General features: G+C 38.3%; 1 protein-coding gene across 11 annotated transcripts in view; it reads left to right on the forward strand.

Annotated features, from left to right (window-relative positions):
- The window catches only part of ARID1B (AT-rich interaction domain 1B), a 388,366-nt gene that overhangs the window by 252,655 nt on the left and 117,590 nt on the right, over positions 1-18,121 (forward strand). For all 11 annotated transcript variants that reach the window (XM_067542455.1, XM_067542458.1, XM_067542461.1 and 8 more), the window contains one exon: positions 8,067-8,310. In XM_067542455.1, the coding sequence (XP_067398556.1) occupies positions 8,067-8,310 (244 nt within the window). The remainder of the gene's footprint in view (positions 1-8,066; positions 8,311-18,121) is intronic.

Genomic DNA, 18,121 nt, shown 5'->3' on the forward strand with positions numbered 1-18,121 from the left:
TCTGTTTAGAAGCTTTGATGAATAGCTTAGTGTGTACAGGTACAGTTTTAACAGTTAAAAATAAGAATGAATGTGTAATAAGTAGAATGAAATGAAAATGTCTGGTGTACCATGGCTAACCATATGTGAAGAGTGTCTTTTACCAAATATTAATTTAGCAAATCTCAGGTTTATCCTGTACATGAATTTAGTAGAGAACAAATTCCCTATCACAGCAGAATGTTCTGAGGCAGAAGGTTGATGAATCAGGCTTACTGCCAGAGATTCAGGCCTGGTCTACACTGCCAGCGTTGTCGACAGGAAATATGCAAGCTACATACTGAAACTTGCGTATCTCCCGATGACTTACTAATGTTCCCTTACTGCGGCGTCTCCACTGCTCTGCGCCAACAGGAAACACCTTCCAATCGACGCAGCGTTACTCTTTTTGAGGGGCGAGGAGTAGATTTACTGCTTCAACCGGAGAGCACTTCTGGGATCGATTGTGCGGGTCTCCACTGCCTGCTCAATCGATCCCACGGCATTGATCCGTGGAGCCCGACACAGCGCCCGCAGTGTAGACATACCCCTAGGGTTTTCCCAAGGAAAGTATTTATAGTGGAAATGATCGTGGCTACTTTGCCTCAAATGAACCTTATATAAGCTTCCTTGTGTTTTGGCCATGAAAATGTTACTTGGGCAAGGAGGCCTCACTGATAATATTGAAAGCCACTTGCACAAAGGGATTATAGCAGCCTCACTTTTAAAGATATAGGTTAGTTCATTTTGTTCCTCTGGTTTATGATGATTGGGGAGGTGCGGGTAGGAGGTATTCTGTGTTTCGTCACAAAAGATTTTAGGGGATGTACTGGGGGTATTTTTGGCATGATTGGATAAGGATTACAACATATATAGTTTGGAAAGAAGATACCTGCTCTGTGAACTAGCATTAGTACATGAAAGGTTTTTCCTCATAGCCTCCATCATTCCTGTGCCTGTGTATTTTTCCAGTTGCACAGGAAATGTGAAGCTGTTAGCTCACTTGCTGTCTAGACAATGTGACCAGCGGGGCCTTTGGAAGACTTCTTCAAAGACAGTATTATAGGCTGCTTTGTGGTGAAAAGAGGTCTTACAAATATCTTGAAATTTAAACAGAGCTATTGTGGCTTTTTTCTTTGTGTATTTGTCAGCCAAATCATTGACTCAAAGTTAATCTCAATTATAGAGCATATTGTTCGTAATCCCCTGTAGTTCCTAAACAATAGTGAAATTTGAGTATCTATTTGTACATGTTATATATGGATTGGTATTTACATATATTTTATATATTACGTGTGTGTGTGTCTGTGTGTAATGTGATTTTACTTTTTAAATTGTTGAGAGGGGTTGTATTATGTAGGATTCTATCATTTTTAGCAATACCATCTTTAATATTACTAAAAAACTGTGAGAAGGTCTCAATTTATTAACTGCAGCTTCAGCGTTTCAGTCCAGTCTGAACCCAAAAGCCTACACTGCAATTTTACAGCCCCACAGCCTGAGCCTGAGTCATCTGACATGGGCCAGCTGCGGCTGTTTAACTGCAACATAGACATACCCTCTGAGATATGTTTTTAGTGAGTCGTGAATGTCCTAATGCCATCAAACTAATCGTATTTAGACTCTTGCTTGCTTCCAGAATTATTACCAAATTATTGCATTCTCACTTTTGTTGTTGGATTTTTATATGTTTTTGGTTCTGTGAATATTCCTTGAATGAGTTGGATTATTATATAACATATGCGTGTTTGTGTGTTTTGTTGTTTCCCCTGTGCTTCACTGATGAGTAACCTAAGGTTTCCCGACTCTATATGAGCAGTATACTTCCTACACCTTCCCCTGTTGGCTGTGTTAAATTGTGGATCGGAATCAAGAATGGCTCTCCTGTCAAAGTCTGTTAAGATTGTACCACCAGGAAAGTATAACATAATAATCCTAAACACAATGTGATTCTGTTCATTTTAGCACTTGTACTTGTCACATGGACAAAAATAAAGGTTGTGCATAGGTGGAAGACGAGGAGAAAAAGGAAGATGGCCATAGATAACACACTTACCTAAGAGGTATAAATCCTACACGGGCAGCTTGGAGTATAATCAAGTTTTATCTAGAAACAAACTTTGAGAACTGGTTGGAATGTCCTGAATAATATAGATACAGACATAGATAGTGTAGCATTTTGGCATGATTCGGTAGCACAAGATATAGAAAATTGTATTTCATCCCTTATTTTTCTTTAGACCTGGCACCGCATTCTAAAACTAAAGTAAATTCTAGATAACACTAATAAGATTATTCTGCAAGAAACAAACCTTTATAGCAAAATATTTTTGGCAAGAGTAGGTTTGCTGTGCTTTATTCCAGGAAATAAGAATCTTACAGATGAAGTCTCTGAAAAAGAGGTAGAATTTAAGGCATGCCTTGGGGGGGTATGGGGACCTCAGCCCCTTAAAAGAATCCCTGCAATTACCTAACCTGCCAGCTTTCCAACAAGATAAATGGAACCACTGTAGCTTGAAGGTGCCTTGGTTTGAATGAGATGCAATAAGTAAGGTCTCTCTGTTCTTTACAGGCATCATAGATCTGATAGTACTTATAAAAGAAGAATAGAGTTGGTGCCCTGCTGACTAAATTGTCCTCTGGAGAAGTATTAGTTACAGAGCTTCTTTGTTAACTAGGCGTGCTTAAACCACTGTGGTACTTCTCTTATTAGAAGGTTTTAAAATAGATTTGCATATGGATAAGTTAAGTGTGTGTGTATGTGTGCGTGTGTATTTATATAATTGACATATAAAAATGTATGTGTGCACATAATGTGTATATAAATGCCTGTAATGTGGAAATTACATATTACTTCATTACTGTTCTGTTAGTTGGAGGAACAGCAAGCATTTGAAATGCTGCTGACATGAGAACAAGACGATGACCTCTGCTCTGTTTGCATACTGCATGCATTCTCTTCTTTATGTAATTTCCTCAAGTACCTTTTTTATTTGTAACAAGGCTGCACCTACTCTTGCATGTAATTTGGGGGAGAAGAGGAAAGTCACAAGGTATATATATTATGTGTATATTTCTTTAAAAAGCAATCATCTAATCAAAAGAAACAAATCACAGGCAACTCCATGGCAAATTAATGAAGTACGGTTGGTTGACTTGTGTTCCCTCTTTGCCCACTGTATCCTGGACAGCCCTGTGAATAATTTAAGTCTATTCACTCTTTTGAGAAAGCTTACATATTTATCTGTTTTCTTGCTTGGCAAGACACGCATTGTTGCTATGATAACATCCCTGACAGTGTGGCTAAATGAATTGTGAGGTGTGCATGTGCTGTTTGTTCAGTGGGTGTGAATCAATGGTTTTCTGGAGTTGGGGGTCAGACAGGCCAGGCTGAAGTAGTGTGCCGTGCAATTGAAGCCTGTCTGTTTGCGCATGCGCTCTCTCTCTTTTTGGACATAGTTTAGCTCTTTAAGCAAAGTGGCATCACGTGATCCCCCTTTGCTTTTATGAATGAGCTGAATCAGGTTTGTGAGGAAATCCCTTGAAGGCATGCACTTGAGGAAATGCCTGGGACTTGTCACTCCCTCCTCCCCCATGGGGGATTAACAGAATGAGAAGTCGTAATGCGACCTGATGGAAAAAATGAACTTCACTCGTGTCCTCCGCCTTCTTCCCCCTACACATGCACACTCAGCAAGCCAAAGATAAATGGTGATATTATGGTGAATTCTCGAGTTTTGCCTTGATCCCTGAACTACAGAACATTTTATCATGCACAGTATTACCCGAGTAATACCTTTTTTTTTTTTTTTTTTGCCAAACTCCATTTGGCTTCATGAAACAAGTGATCTTCAGTCCAAAAAATGTTATCAAGTCTGAGCTGTTGTCTGAGCAGAATGGCCACTCTAAATACAGAGTTGTGTATGTATATATCTTGTATCCCTTGGGTACACAGGATCAGTATTAATTGTGAACTGCCTCTATTCTGCTAGATTCTGTTTTCAGTTTTTATTATATACTTTTCAGCAGCATTTGTTTTATCAGCAGTTTCTGCTACATTTGTTACACATTACGACAGTAATCATTTGCTTTCTGTTTAAGGGTACACTATATTATACATGGAAAAGCAGTAATTACTTACCTGTTTGTCAAATATACTCCTGTTTAAAAATATCTATAATTACTCCATACTATATGAAATACATTCATTACTTACTTATACATTGTACAGACATTAATAGTTTTTAGAGCAGACAAAACAAAAACAGTTTATTGCCCATTACACTATTACACCGCTGTGTTTAGGGGTTCGGGATTGCAACTATAAAATCAGTTTAGAGTTGACATACAGGATCAGATTATCAAACTGGATTCCGATTTTAAAATGCACAATGAATTACACCTACAATTTTGTGCTCACAGGAAGAAGCATGAATATCACTGGTGCAAAGTTGTCCTTATTAGAATTTGGAAAGAAAGTTGACAAAATTTCATGTTGGGAGCTAATTTGGAGCAAAAATGGAGGATCAGGCACAGACAGTAGTCTTCATTATATGCCAGGAAGATCAAGTCCAGCATCTTGGATGTTTTTTGTACTGATTGAGTGTTTAAGATGCTTATTTTGTACTTAAGCTCTTACAACTTGGAAGTGAATTATAGTTTTAAAAAAATGCTATTTTTTTAGGGGGGTGAGTCTTTTGTAAGAGGGCAAGTAGATGATGGCAAAGTTGTTACTTTTAAGGATACTCCTTTGTATTCTGCTCCACAGTGTGGTAATTTCAACAAAAATATTGTTGAGTTGTTCTTCCTTATTAAAAATTTGGCTGATGTTTATAGATTAATCATTTGTCCCTTCCTCAACATCAACAGAGCACATCTTAATCATGTGACTAATCATGTTGGCTTCAGTGTTATTACTCATGAGTAAAGTGAACAAAATTAGAACTAAATGGGGAAATGCTCGGTCCTCCCAATTATTTGATCTGTTGAAGACTTTGAGGTCATGAGATGATATACACTTGACCTATTTTATGTGTGAACGAGTGATCTCTTTTATTTCCACCTTACTTAGCTAATAGTATCAGCTTGCCTCCTAACATGTACCTCATAACCTTATAGTATTTGTCATTGTGTAAAAATTCACATTATTTTGCAATATCTGGGTTTTCTCAGTGTCTGTTAAGTGTGAATGTTTACATAAGGGCTTCCTCCAACAGAAGGTTACTGGACTTTTGTGATCTCCCACTTCCACTGAAAAATTATGGAATATGCCTCTGCTTTGTTGCAACATTTTTAGTTATTTTATATTTACCAAATAACTAAACATTTAACAAATAACTAGAACCAAGTAACTCCTTGGTTAAATTGGTAGCTTAAGTAAAAGTGATCATGACTTGATCACATTTATAATGTGCAAACAGAGCGAAGTCCAGACCAGTAATATATGCCTGCTGCTGTAAAAGGGCCAGTTTCATAGAGCTGAATACATTTATGAGCCATATCAGCCTGGAGGAAGAATTTAATCAGAAAAATGTTAAAGATAATTGGGAATTGTTTACAAACACTTTACTAGAAACCACAATTGAGGGAGAAGGCTGTATTGGTTAAAAAACTGACCTGGTTAAAAGGGGGAAGTAAAGACAGCTGCAAAAAGTTTTTATATATATATATAAGGTGTGTGTGTGTGTGTGTGTGTGTGTGTGTGTGTGTGTGTGTGTGTGTGTAAATAGAAGAAGGGGGAAGTTGACAGCAGTAAATATAAATCAGAAGCTAAAACCTTAGAAAATGTATAAGGGAAGCAAAAGGACACAAGAAGAAATCTAGGGCGAGCAGAATTCAGACTAGAACAAAAGAGTTTTTTAAGAATATTAGAAACAAAAAGAATCATAACTGTGATTTTGTTCCATTACTAGATGGAAATGATAGAATTATCAATAGTAATGCAGAAAAGGCAGAAATGGTCAATAAATATTTCAGTTCTCTATTTGGTGGGGGGAAGATGATGAATTCATATTATATGATAATACTCTTTGCATTCCACTAGTCTCTCAGGAGAATATTAAGCAGCAGCTACTAAAGTTAGACATTTTAAAATCAGCAGGACCAGATAACTTGCCTCCAAGAGTTCTAAAAGAGCAGGCTGAGGAGCTTGCTTGATATTAGAACAGTGGGAAAGTTCCAGAAGACTTGAAGAAAGCTAATATTGTGCCAATATTTAATAAGTGTAAACAGGATAATGCAAGTAATTATAAACCTGTCAATCTGACATTGATCCCAGGCCAGATAATGGAGTGACTGTACGGAACTTAATTAATAAAGACTTAAGGGAAGGTAATCCAAATAATGCCAATCAACATGGGTTTATAGAATATGGATCCTGTCAAACGAGATACCTTTTTCTGATGAGATTATAAATTTGATTGATAAAGGTGGTAGTGTTGATGCAATATACTTAGACTTCTGTAAGTTGACATGGTACTGCATAACATTTGATGAAAAAATTAGAATGATATAAAATTAACATGAAACAAATTAAACGGATTAAAAGATGGATAGCTGATAGGTCTCAAAAGTAATTGTAAACAGGGAATCATCATCAAGCATATGTGTTTCTAATGGGGTCCTACAGCGATTGGTTTTTGGTCATATGGTATTTAACATTTTTATGAATGACCTGAAGGAAAACATAACATCATCACTGATAAAGTTTGCAGATGACACAAAAATTGACAGAGTAGTAAATAATGAAGACGACAGGTCACTGATACAGAGTGATTTGGATCACTTAGTAAGCTGAGCACAAGTAAACAATATGTGTTTTAATATGACCAAATATAAATGTATGTGTTTAGGAGCAAAGAACATAGGCCATACTTACAGGATTGGAAAGCAGTGACTCTGAAAAAAATTTGGGGGTCGTGGTGGCTGGGCTTTCAGTGTGAAGCTGTGTGGCCGAAAGGGCTAATGTGATCCTTGGATGCATAAACAGGGAAATCTTGAGTAGGAGCAGAAGGTTATTTTGGCATTGGTCCGACCTCTGCTAGTATATTGTGTCCAGTTCTGGTGTCCACAATTCAAGAATAATGTTGATAAACTGAAAAGGGTTCAGAGAAGAGCCACAGGAATGATAAAAGGATTGGAAAACATGCCTATAGTGATAGACTCATGGAGCTCAATCTATTTAACTTAACAAAGAGAATATTAAGGGTGACTTTATTACAGTCTAAGTGCCTACCTGGGGAACAAATATTTAACAATGGGCTCTTCAATCAAGTAGAGAATGGTATAACATGATCAAGTGGCTGCAAGCTGAAGCTAGATAAATCCAGTGTAAAATAAAAGCATACATTTTTAATGGTGAAATAATTAATCATTGGAACAAATTACCAAGGGTCATGGTGAAGTCTGCATTGCTGGCCATTTTGAAATCAAGATTACATGTTTTTCTATACAATACACTATAGAAATTAATCTGGGGAAGTTCTGTGGCCTGTGTTATACAGGAGGTCAGACTACATGATCACAGTGGTCCCTTCTGGCCTTGGAATCTAAGAATCTAAATCTTTTGGGGACATACCCAGCCTTCAGATGATTGAAAGTTTTAGTTAACAAGCATTCAGATAAGCAAGGTTTGACTATATATGGAAAACTTTGTACACAAATGGAAATGCAGCCATATCTGAAATGAAACACAGCAGCTGTTTAACAATATACAGCAACAGTGTATAGTATTTTAGGAAAACAAGTGAAGAATGGTGTATCCAGCTAAAACTAGAGGGGGATTTTAGATTGCTAGAATGTAGTTAAACAAATTGGAATATAACCAACAGAACCAGAGCAAACTTCCTTACTATTGCAAAAAGCACAATTGGGTCTTTAATGAGACCAGCGATCGGGGCCTGTCATCATCCTTCTACATGATAACTTCTAAAAATAATAATGGCGCCTGTCCAAGAGAAGATCGTTCCTCACCTCCCTTGTAGCTTCCAGGTGCTGTACCTTAAGTATGTGTTCTTACTGCTACTCTATTTTTTCTTCTTCTCTCTCAGGATTTATCTGGCTCTATTGATGACCTGCCCACTGGAACTGAAGCAACACTGAGTTCAGCAGTTAGTGCATCAGGTTCTACAAGCAGCCAGGGGGAGCAGAGTAATCCTGCACAGTCACCTTTCTCCCCTCATGCCTCCCCACATCTCTCCAGCATCCCAGGGGGTCCATCGCCTTCCCCTGTAGGCTCTCCTGTTGGAAGCAACCAATCGAGATCTGGTCCAATTTCTCCTGCAAGTATTCCAGGTAAATTTGTTTTAAAAAAATTAAAATGAATAAAAAGATGATTATTTATGTAATTTTAAAAATAATTACTTCTGTGGCTTGGGTATTTAAAATTAATTCATTTTATGGAAATCTTGTATTTGCATGGCCTTTTGCTGTTAAAATACACACTTAGGAGAGATGGGTTCAAACCAAAACTTCAGCTGAAATACCCTGACCTCCAGATTCTTAGAATGTTCTCATCTAGATCTAAAATTTGTGCTTAGTATCTCTCATTATAATGGACCAATCAAAACCTTTGGTCCAAACACTCTGAACTTCAGAGAAGTGCAGTTCAGAGCTTTTAGCTTTGGCCAATCCATGGGTCCATCTATCAAAAGTCTCACACTTCTTTGAATTATTATGGGGCCCTTTTTCGTTCTGCACATGGGTTTTTGTTGTCTTTGGTCCCTGGAGTTATACAGTACCATAAGCCCAAAGGGAAAAATTAATCCGTAAACTGTATTATGAATGGATAGTTTGTGGCATCAGTGCAAACTGGTAAAGATAGTATTTTCAACCCTGCAGCTGCGCAGGATGAGAAGTCACCAGGGTCCAATCCCACCAGTAAGAGTTAAAATGATGATAGGGGAATGTTTACCATTCATTCTTCAGTGCCACTTGACATGTGGCACAAGCTGGTTCATGCAGACTAAGACATTTATGAAGATACCTTATACTGCCCAGAAGAAAAATTATATGCATTATTTCTAGACGCATTTTTAAATTGGTCCCCACCTGTCTAGCATAGTAGAGGTAGGCTGCGGTCATACACTGAATCTCGTGCATTGCAATGATGGCCCAAATCAAATGGCCTTGCAGGAAGCCCCAGTTTGTTTGAACAAACCCAACATGAACGTGTGAGGAGTCAGCTCATTATATTTGGTGTACCTCCAAACAGTTATGTCCAGGTAAATAAATCAGTGTTTTGTCTGTCTAATTAATTATTGACCAAGAGGTGGACATGATTTTGAACATCAGCAGTCCTCTTCAATAGAATGATTTGCCATTCCTGGAAGTGCCATCTTTCCAAGGTAGCATTTTTAGAAATGACACAAAACAAGACCGGCTACTCCAGATTTCCTTCTTGGTTAAGCAGCCTCCAAAACCAACTTTTTCTAACTCTTTTGGTAGAAGATGAACTTTCAGATATGAACTAGTGTAGTTGCTGTCTTCCTGAATTTACAGACAACTGAGTGCCTTTGCTGCTGTTCATACCTTTCCCAAGCAGCAGCTACAGAATGAAATTAACAAGACTGCTATTCAGAAGCCTTAAGTAGCAGAGAAATTGACTGGAATATTGACTCTTTCAGTCTTCTGCTACTTGGGAAAGCATTGAGAAGCAGCCAAGTATAGAGTAATGAAGACATCCACCTACTCACTACTTTTGCAGCTTCCCGGAGGCTGAAAGAAATAGAGCAGTAGGCACCCACCACTAATAATATTAATTGAATAATGGATTGGAGGCTGGGAGTCAGGAGAAGACAGATGCTTTGCTTTTCCGGCAGTCAAGGGGAATAGCTGGTTGTAGGGTTTGATTTATCAGACATCTTCTAAGCAAAAGTTGCTATGAAAGATGGATGCCCTAACTAGAGTTCAGGGATAGGACCCTGGTAGAAATCCAAGTCCTCTCTGCTTTTCCAGTAGATTGTGGGCATGTGGTGGGCGTTGTTTAGTCCTCTGGCTAAGAGCTGCTAAACGTTTCAAGCCATATAAATAAGACGGTTCTTGTCATCTTCCCTTTTCACCCCACCTGGAATTTATGTCTGTGTGTACCATTGCCAGTTGCTAATATCTTCCATTCAGCCAAATTACTGTCATGATGCCTAGGAAAAAAATTATAGGGAGCTTGTATGCATTTCTGTGACCCGTGAGGCTCAGGCTGCAGTGTATTTTTAAACAAATATTCTTCAGTCTGCCCTCTCTCTTCCTTTAATATTTTCTTTTTGTTGTTATTTTCCACTCCTTCCTCACCCTACCCTTGTTTGTTCTGACCTCACTTCCCTCCTATTACCTCCTGCCATGTCTTGCTACAGCCTCTCCGTGTGACATAGATTGGCTTTTTCAATCATTCTCTCTCCAGCAAGTCATTGTAAAAAGAGCAGCTGTTGTGTTGCTGATAGCTGTGACGGTGAAAGCCAAACTGTTGCAGGGGGGTCTTGCTAGGAAGGCCATTAAAAGAAAGGTGTTGCTTTCCCAAGGTTTGCTGGAAGAGAAGCTTCCTTTCCCCCATCCCTCCTTTGTTGAAATAAAATCAACAACTAATGAAACATCAAAAGGGCAAACAAACAAACAGCCCATTATTAAACCTCCCAAATGGCTGATTTCTTGCCCATTGCCTGTTTAAACTGTTTCTTCACCCTCCTGCAAATTTGCCATCCCATATTGCTTTCTGTCACACATTATGAATTTCATGGGAATGGACTGGCATAGACAGCCCTGACATTGGCACATCCGTAAATCAGTGGGCATTTATTTTCTGTACTCTTTGAAAAGGTGGATGGATATTTCCTGTGGTAAGTGGTGCACACATCTGCAGGCTTTGTTTCCATCCATACTATTAGAATATAGCCGGGAGATTAACCATTGAGCTTGGAAAAATAAACTTGGATTTTTTTAAATCAAAAGTGCACATTTTTCCCAAACCTACATCACTTCTTTCTCAGTCACACTTATGTTACAGAGCCCATTTTTTGCTCTTTAATGATTAAAAACAGGCAAATTTAAGATGCTGTTTAATTTTTTTTATTTTTGTGGTATAGGCCATTATTTTATTCAACCAGAAATAAAGTTACCTTTATTTTGTAGCTTTTCCAGAATTATATCACTTATTTTTTAAAAAACATGAAATGTGATGCCCTGCACTGTGGTCTTGTACTGTACCGAATTCAACCCTAACCCAGTAGCGGAAGCTGACACAGCACATCATCAAAATGTGCTGCCGTTGCCAGAAGATTTAGTGGATGTTAATTTCACTTTTCTTGCCTTCTGCGCCAGCGGTGTCAGTGTACTAACAAAGCAAAAATGTAAATAAGCTAAACAGTTTGGGGGGGGGGTTCTTCAAATTTTTATTTCATTGGCCAAAGGCTTTCATCAGCTTTTTCTTCTCTGCGGTGTAAGCAGCAACAGTGTTTAAATATTAAGAAGGGCAAGAATACCCCAGGAGATTGTTGATAGGCCAGGAAGCTCTTAACTCTTTAGTGTCTAGCAGATTTCATGAGATAACTAACATGTTATTTTTAAAACCCTCTGCAAAGAGGTTTACTCCTTTAGACACACATTTTTTACAGTAATTCTTCATACATTGTGGATGTTGTGTTTAGAAATATCTCAGGGCTTGACCACACAGACATTTAGTGCACGGCAAGCTGTGGTGTAAATCTACAACACAGCAGCTTGCCACACACTAAGTGGCCGTGTGGATCCTGCTACCGCACACTAACAGTTCTGTAGTGCACTTTCACCTACAGCTGTTATACCCAGGCTTTCTGCTCATCTGGTGTCCATATAGATAAGCCCTGAGGGAAAACAGTGGCTTTTCACATTGTTGGGTGTTTTCATTTTACTTCTCAGCATTTTTTCCAATATATTTTATTTTTAACTGTGGCAAATTAGCCCATTTACACTGGGTCTAGATCCAGATGCTGAGTATATTTTTTCTTTAAGATAGAAGAATGGGTATTTGTATATAAATAATGATACCTGATTGGGACATTACATGTAACCCTCCTAAGCTAGGTCTTCATTGCAAAAAGAGGTGGTGTTTGTTGGTTTTTATCGAGAGATGTAGTGTTGGCCTTGCCTAGTTATTTCATGTTAAAAGTCATAGTGCCTTGTCTCCACTAGTTACTTATCTACACATGGAGTTATTCAGGAGTAGCTATTCCTGAATAATGCCATGTGTACACTCTTATTCCAGAATAAGACTGCCTTGTTCTGGTTTATCTTAATCCACTTTGAAAACTCTTTAATGATCACAGGTGGTCAGCATCTCAGTATTACATCCCAGCTGAATGGCCATTCTTCCACCCACACAGTGCACTAGTTCAAGGAAATGGGTATTTCCCACTGTGTAATCAAACCACTTCATGCAGCAGCTGGGTTTTTACCTGGAGGTCTTCCATACATGTACTGAGTAGGCCCAAGCATACTTAATTTGTAAGACCTGACAGAATTACAATACAGGGTGATATGGCTGGAGGCATGAAGGAGGGAAGGGTGGTGGGGTGTCTGGGAACCATTGTGGTTGGAAATCTTAACCCTTTAGTGTCTAGGCAGAGTTCATGAGAGTTAACCAGCCTCCAAATTTGGTATACAAACTAGTTAGTATGTGAGCAAATTAGAAGGGTTCAGTAGTGGAGCAAGGAAAAAGGGAGTAAGGGTTAGTTTATCATGGGCTAACATGAGGTTTCAGAGTGAGGAATCAGAGCAGGAATGGTAGTCTCTTTCATGTCCAGCAAAAATTAAAGCCTGTGATAAAGTATTTCTAGAAGCATGACTAGACTAAGCCAAATTAATTGGAAAAGTTTTATTTTAAACTACACTTTGGAAAATCGCAGACTTCCTTCCACAATGAGCCAAACTCTGTGGTCCTTACTTTAGGGGGAAAATAACTTGCTTTACTACCCACTGTTATTGGTGTATTAAAGCATTTATTGTTTCAGCAAAATTATTTCAGAGAGATGATTACCATATGAGGTGAATTTGTGAACTCTCATTTTTTGCAGTAAATTTACAGGTGCCTATTAATGCCATTGCAAGACAACATAGGGGATTATTTCCCTTTAAAAAGGACATTTTAACACATCCATCAATATTTCCCTCTTGGCGTCTCCGGAGGCAAAGCTCCTGCAACAGCTTGTTGCAAGGAAGATGCATGCTGTTTATTGGCAAGCAGACCAGAAAAAAACCAAAACACAAAATGCCATTGACATTGCCATGTTTTTAATCACTAGCAGTGCACAAAACATCTATTCAGCAGTTTTACAAACCTACAGTGCTTGCAAGGCTGTGGATTTCCCTTACAAATGAAATATTTGAATGTTCCACATAGCAATAGTTTTAAATCCCTTCTCCAATGATTCTTAACAGCATTTAAAACTTTATACTGCAGTCCATCTTCTTTTGAGAAGGGGAGAAAGAATAGCAAGTTGTAGGTACTATAGCTCTAGGGACTGATTCTATTATTTAGAGTATTTAACCTGTTAGCCACTGTCAGAAGACAGGATACTGGGCTAGGTGGACCATTGGTCTGACCCAGTATGGCCATTCTTATGTTCTTACGTTACCTGTTAAAAATAAGTTCAGTAGTGATTATAAATTACTGTCTGAAGACAGTTTAGCCTGTGTAAAATGAATTGGAAGTCTCAGTTCAGTTCTTTGGGGCAGGTGTCAATGTCACAAAAAACTCGATCAGACCTGGCACCCTGTTTGCACTTTCATCAGAGAAGTCAAGGAACTATCCTCATCTCTGGAGGTGGTTTCTCCAGAACTTAGTCGAGGCACAGTGTCAAGAAAGAAGCATTGGGGAAACTTACACTGCTACAGCCCATGTTGGGCTTCGTTGAAGAGAGAGGGCTTCAGTTTCCAGGGCTGTCAGTCTGGTTCTTTTCAGCTTCACTAAATTAAGTTGAAAACAAAAGAACAACCATCTAACCAGAAGAAATAATTACTTAAACCAGTCTCTCTTCCTGCTTTTTTTTAAACATTTTCTCTGTTGCTTAACATACACGGAAACCCATTTAAAGTCTCTGAATAAGTATATGGTACATGCATTTTGGTTCAGATAAAAAGTTCAGATATACCTACTGAAGCTACCAAATATATGAAAGTCATTATTGTCATGTCTTGCGGCTATGCATTGCATGCTGATGTTGACCACTGGGCAAGTATAGTTCGCTTCTAATTTTAGATTTCCTAATTGTGTTCCTGGATTATGTGATGCTTCCAACTCATTCATGCCTTCACCAAGGAACATATTATAGTGCCTGTGCTTACTATATGGGAAATTGAATTTTTAAATTTTTGTTTAATAGTCTTATGTGACTAAATTTAGATTCTTTCCCTTCCATTTCATGTATTGCTACAATAAAAGATAGGTGTGGATGCTCTCATAAATGGAAAGGTTTTCTTCCCCTCCCTTGTGCTTTGCATTATTGAATAATGATTGATGGGTTTACAGGGAAAGTCAGTCAGTCCACTCCCACTTTATCAATTAATTTTTGTTGTTGGTAATTGAACATACTACGTTGATAAAGCTTGCCATGAAACTAGTGCAAGGCGTATTTTGTTTTCTGGAGTGGAGTGGAGTGGACTGTCATTGCTCTTAGTTTCCATGTAGGCTGGATATCGTTGTTACTACTACTCCTTGAAATGATCCAGTCTGGGACTGCTCTGTGATTAGCATCAGTATCAACTTCAGGAAGGTGTTGTGTGTCCGCACTTAGAGCAAGGAATCAGAACAAAGGCATGGAAGCCTTGATGAGTTAAATTTAGGCCAGATAATAAAATGGGATATGTCCAGCAAAGAAATTGTTTCCACTATGCTCACACTCCTCCAATTTCAGTCATGGCTAGTGTTTTTGAGAAATGAATTTAAAACAAGAAATATCTTGTTCTTCTTTGTAACAAAATTTGTGTGGGCTGAGATGTTGCTTTACAATTATGTGTAGGGAGCAGTTCTGTTCCATAGTCAGATATGGAACTCAGATATCAGACATGGTTTTTAAAAACCAAGCAGACAAAAAACCCACTCTGGTGGTGAGTTTTTATGTTCATTTCCCCATCCCCAGATAACTCAAATTATTGTGATGTGTTGATTGATTACAGCAGTTAAGTTTCTTAGTAATCAGTTTCATCACTTATTCTCAATTCACATTTGCACCTTTGATTTCTCTTGCACAACAGGGTGATGTGGGCTGTCGTTGACTAATGAAGAACAGAATTGGTTTCGGCATGAGACAAACGGAATGCCGACACCAATCCCAAAATGCATTAATCTTTAATAATCCACATCTGCATGTTTATAAATGCTATAACCAGGGGTTGCTAATGTTGAGACGTCCCCTTCCAAACAGAAACTGACATAGAAGTTCGTATTTGCAAACTACATTAAAGGCATATGGCTGAATGTTCTGTGTGTGACCTTGCATAAGCTACTAAATTGATGAAAGTTTTAAGTTGATTAAAAATACATGAAGAATTGCTAGGCTCCAGCACTAGTCTTTTGGATTTCCCATTGTTGGGCAGGTTTAAATATGGCATGATAGGTCCTCTCTCAAGGAAAGTCAGATTCATAAAATTCAGTTTGGAACCTGCTTTGCCTTCTGATGCTTTTATTTATTCCTCATTGCCTAGATTTATTTCCCCTTCCTGAGCACTTCCCTTTTTCCTATTGAACTCAAGTGTGTATTATGATAAGATGCTCATGTTAGTCACAGTAAACACTGTTACGGTGGAGCTTGTTCCTCATAGGGCTGGGGTGGGATTAATGATTGGACCTACCTTTTTTCTATCAAATATATATTAACTATAGGCCGTGGAAGTTGAACAGTTAGAGTAGAGCACGGAACAGCAAGCATCACAGGTAAACTGCTTCAATGCCACAGATCAGCACTGTTCCAATTTCCACCTGCTTGCCAGAATGTGAAAGAGTTGAGAAAAAGGAGAGATGGTGAGAAAGAATGGGGAAGAATGAATATCTGGTGGAAATAGCTTAAATTTAGCAAATGATGCCACTTCAATTATTACTGGCCATGAGTGCTGACCCCCAAGTGTAGACAAGAACATGTCCTGGATAGTCTTTATCTATACTTAGGCGTCAGCACCATTTGTTGGCAACTGTTGATTTAGAACTATTCCCAAGTGTAGACAGGTGCTGCAAGAAGAAATGTAGTGGGGGCAGTGGTGGTCTAAGAACATTTTTTTGCCCTGTCTTTGGTGTCCCACATCATTTTCACATCGAAGATAACTTTCAAAGATTATAGGTGAGCTACCAGCATATGCCTTTTATTATCCTAAAATTGTGACGTAGGTCAGTTTTTATTGGGAAGCAAGTCTTACGAATGTGTACCGAGCTCTTATCTCATAGATAGATAGTGCTTTTCAAGCTCTTAAATACAGTAGGCTCAAGTTAGACTAGGTTAGAGGAAAAACTCTCCTCAAAAGTTATAAACTCTCTATAAAGAATAATCATTAATAATCAAAATATCTTCCCTTAGAACTTGTGTTAACTTCCTAAATTAAATTCTTAATGTTTTATCTTTTAGGCGTATGAAGGGGGAGGTTTCATTTTAGAAAACAGAGAATTTGAACATAATAAAAGGAGGCAAGACTACTTCCCTATCTTTTGTTGAAAGCATTCAATTACTTACAACTTGGATCAATTACAAATTAAAAATTTTGTTAATTGAAATATATAAAGCAATTAAAAACACATTTGTTTTCACTAGCTGGAACACAGTATACTACATTAACAAAGATGTGAAGTAATGTATTAAGTATTCCCACAGGACTAGCCCTTTCTCTGCTTTGATTCTGTCTGTACTCATGCAAATCTCACTGAAATCACAGGCAAAAAAGGACAGAGTAAGAACTGCAGAAAGGACTTCAGGATTTGGCTCATACATTGAACAGATGTGTACATAGTTTTTGCTGTATCATCTGTGAGCTGCCTGTTCATTATGCATTATTTTGGCTCTTGTATGTTATATTAATTTAGGAAAATATAATTTAGCAAATACAGTAATAATAATGTAAAATCTCCTCCCCTCCCCTCCCCAAGTTTGCACAGTTGCGTTGGATGTTTTTGGGGCATCGAGAGAAAAACTTCTGAAGTGAGTTTTTTTGCTGGGGAAGCTGAAATGGAACTTTAAAAAAAAAAAAAAAAAAAAAAAAAGTCAGTGGCTTGGCTTTGAAAAGGCCTATCTAGTATGGAGTAGTGCTTGAGAGGGAAAAAAGGGAGCAAGTGCCTCATCTAATCTTTCTCCTGGGGACCCAGGTGGACAAATTGGCAACCCTGTTTAACAGCCTGTCTTTTTCCCCCTCCCCTTTGTACCATAAGAACTGCTAATCGGATCCATGCTGCTGCAACTCTGGTTAGTTATTAACAGAATAAAAGCAGATTTCTTCAAAAGAACGGGTGGGGGGGAAAACGACTATACAAAATTGCAAGGTTGTTAGAATCTTAAATGCGCAGCAGTCGATTTTCCCTCCTATTCTGAGTTATATGATGAATACAGTCTTTCATCTGTCACTATGTCCATTTCTTCAGAAGGCAGCCAAATATTAAGCTTCCTGGACAAACAAACAAAAAAGATGCTAGAAAGAGGAAAAACATTGAGGAGGAGGAAGAATAAGAAACCAAGAAGGAGAAATCAGGTTTTGTTTTTATTAATTTGGCCTGGTGAGAGAAATATGAGCTCCAGTGCTCAGTTCAGTTCCTGCTTCTCCCTCCCCCAGCCACCAGTTCTGAATGCAAGGATTAGAAAACGCTTAACTGGTTGCTATCCTGAGCTGTATGATTCTGGATTGGCCTCCAGCAGAAATATCTCGTGCTGTGATAGCTCCCCAGTTTAATGGAGATTATGCATTAAATGAGCAAAGGTAGAAGTGGAAGGAAATAGACCCTCAAAATGAAATTTCTCTGTACCTAAAGTGAAATTACAAATCTCAATTAGGTGCTATAGGGGGAGAGGCAGGGATTCCTAGCTTTAGGTTAACTAATGCTTTCTGTTATAAAAATATTCTTGTGACCTGCTTTTGAATTTCTCTGGTACCTCCATGATTTGCAGCA

This window comes from Emydura macquarii, unplaced genomic scaffold (assembly GCF_026122565.2).
Source record: "Emydura macquarii macquarii isolate MOO-44397 ecotype Brisbane River unplaced genomic scaffold, CSIRO-AGI_Emac_v2 contig_705, whole genome shotgun sequence".
NCBI lineage: Eukaryota > Metazoa > Chordata > Testudines > Chelidae > Emydura > Emydura macquarii.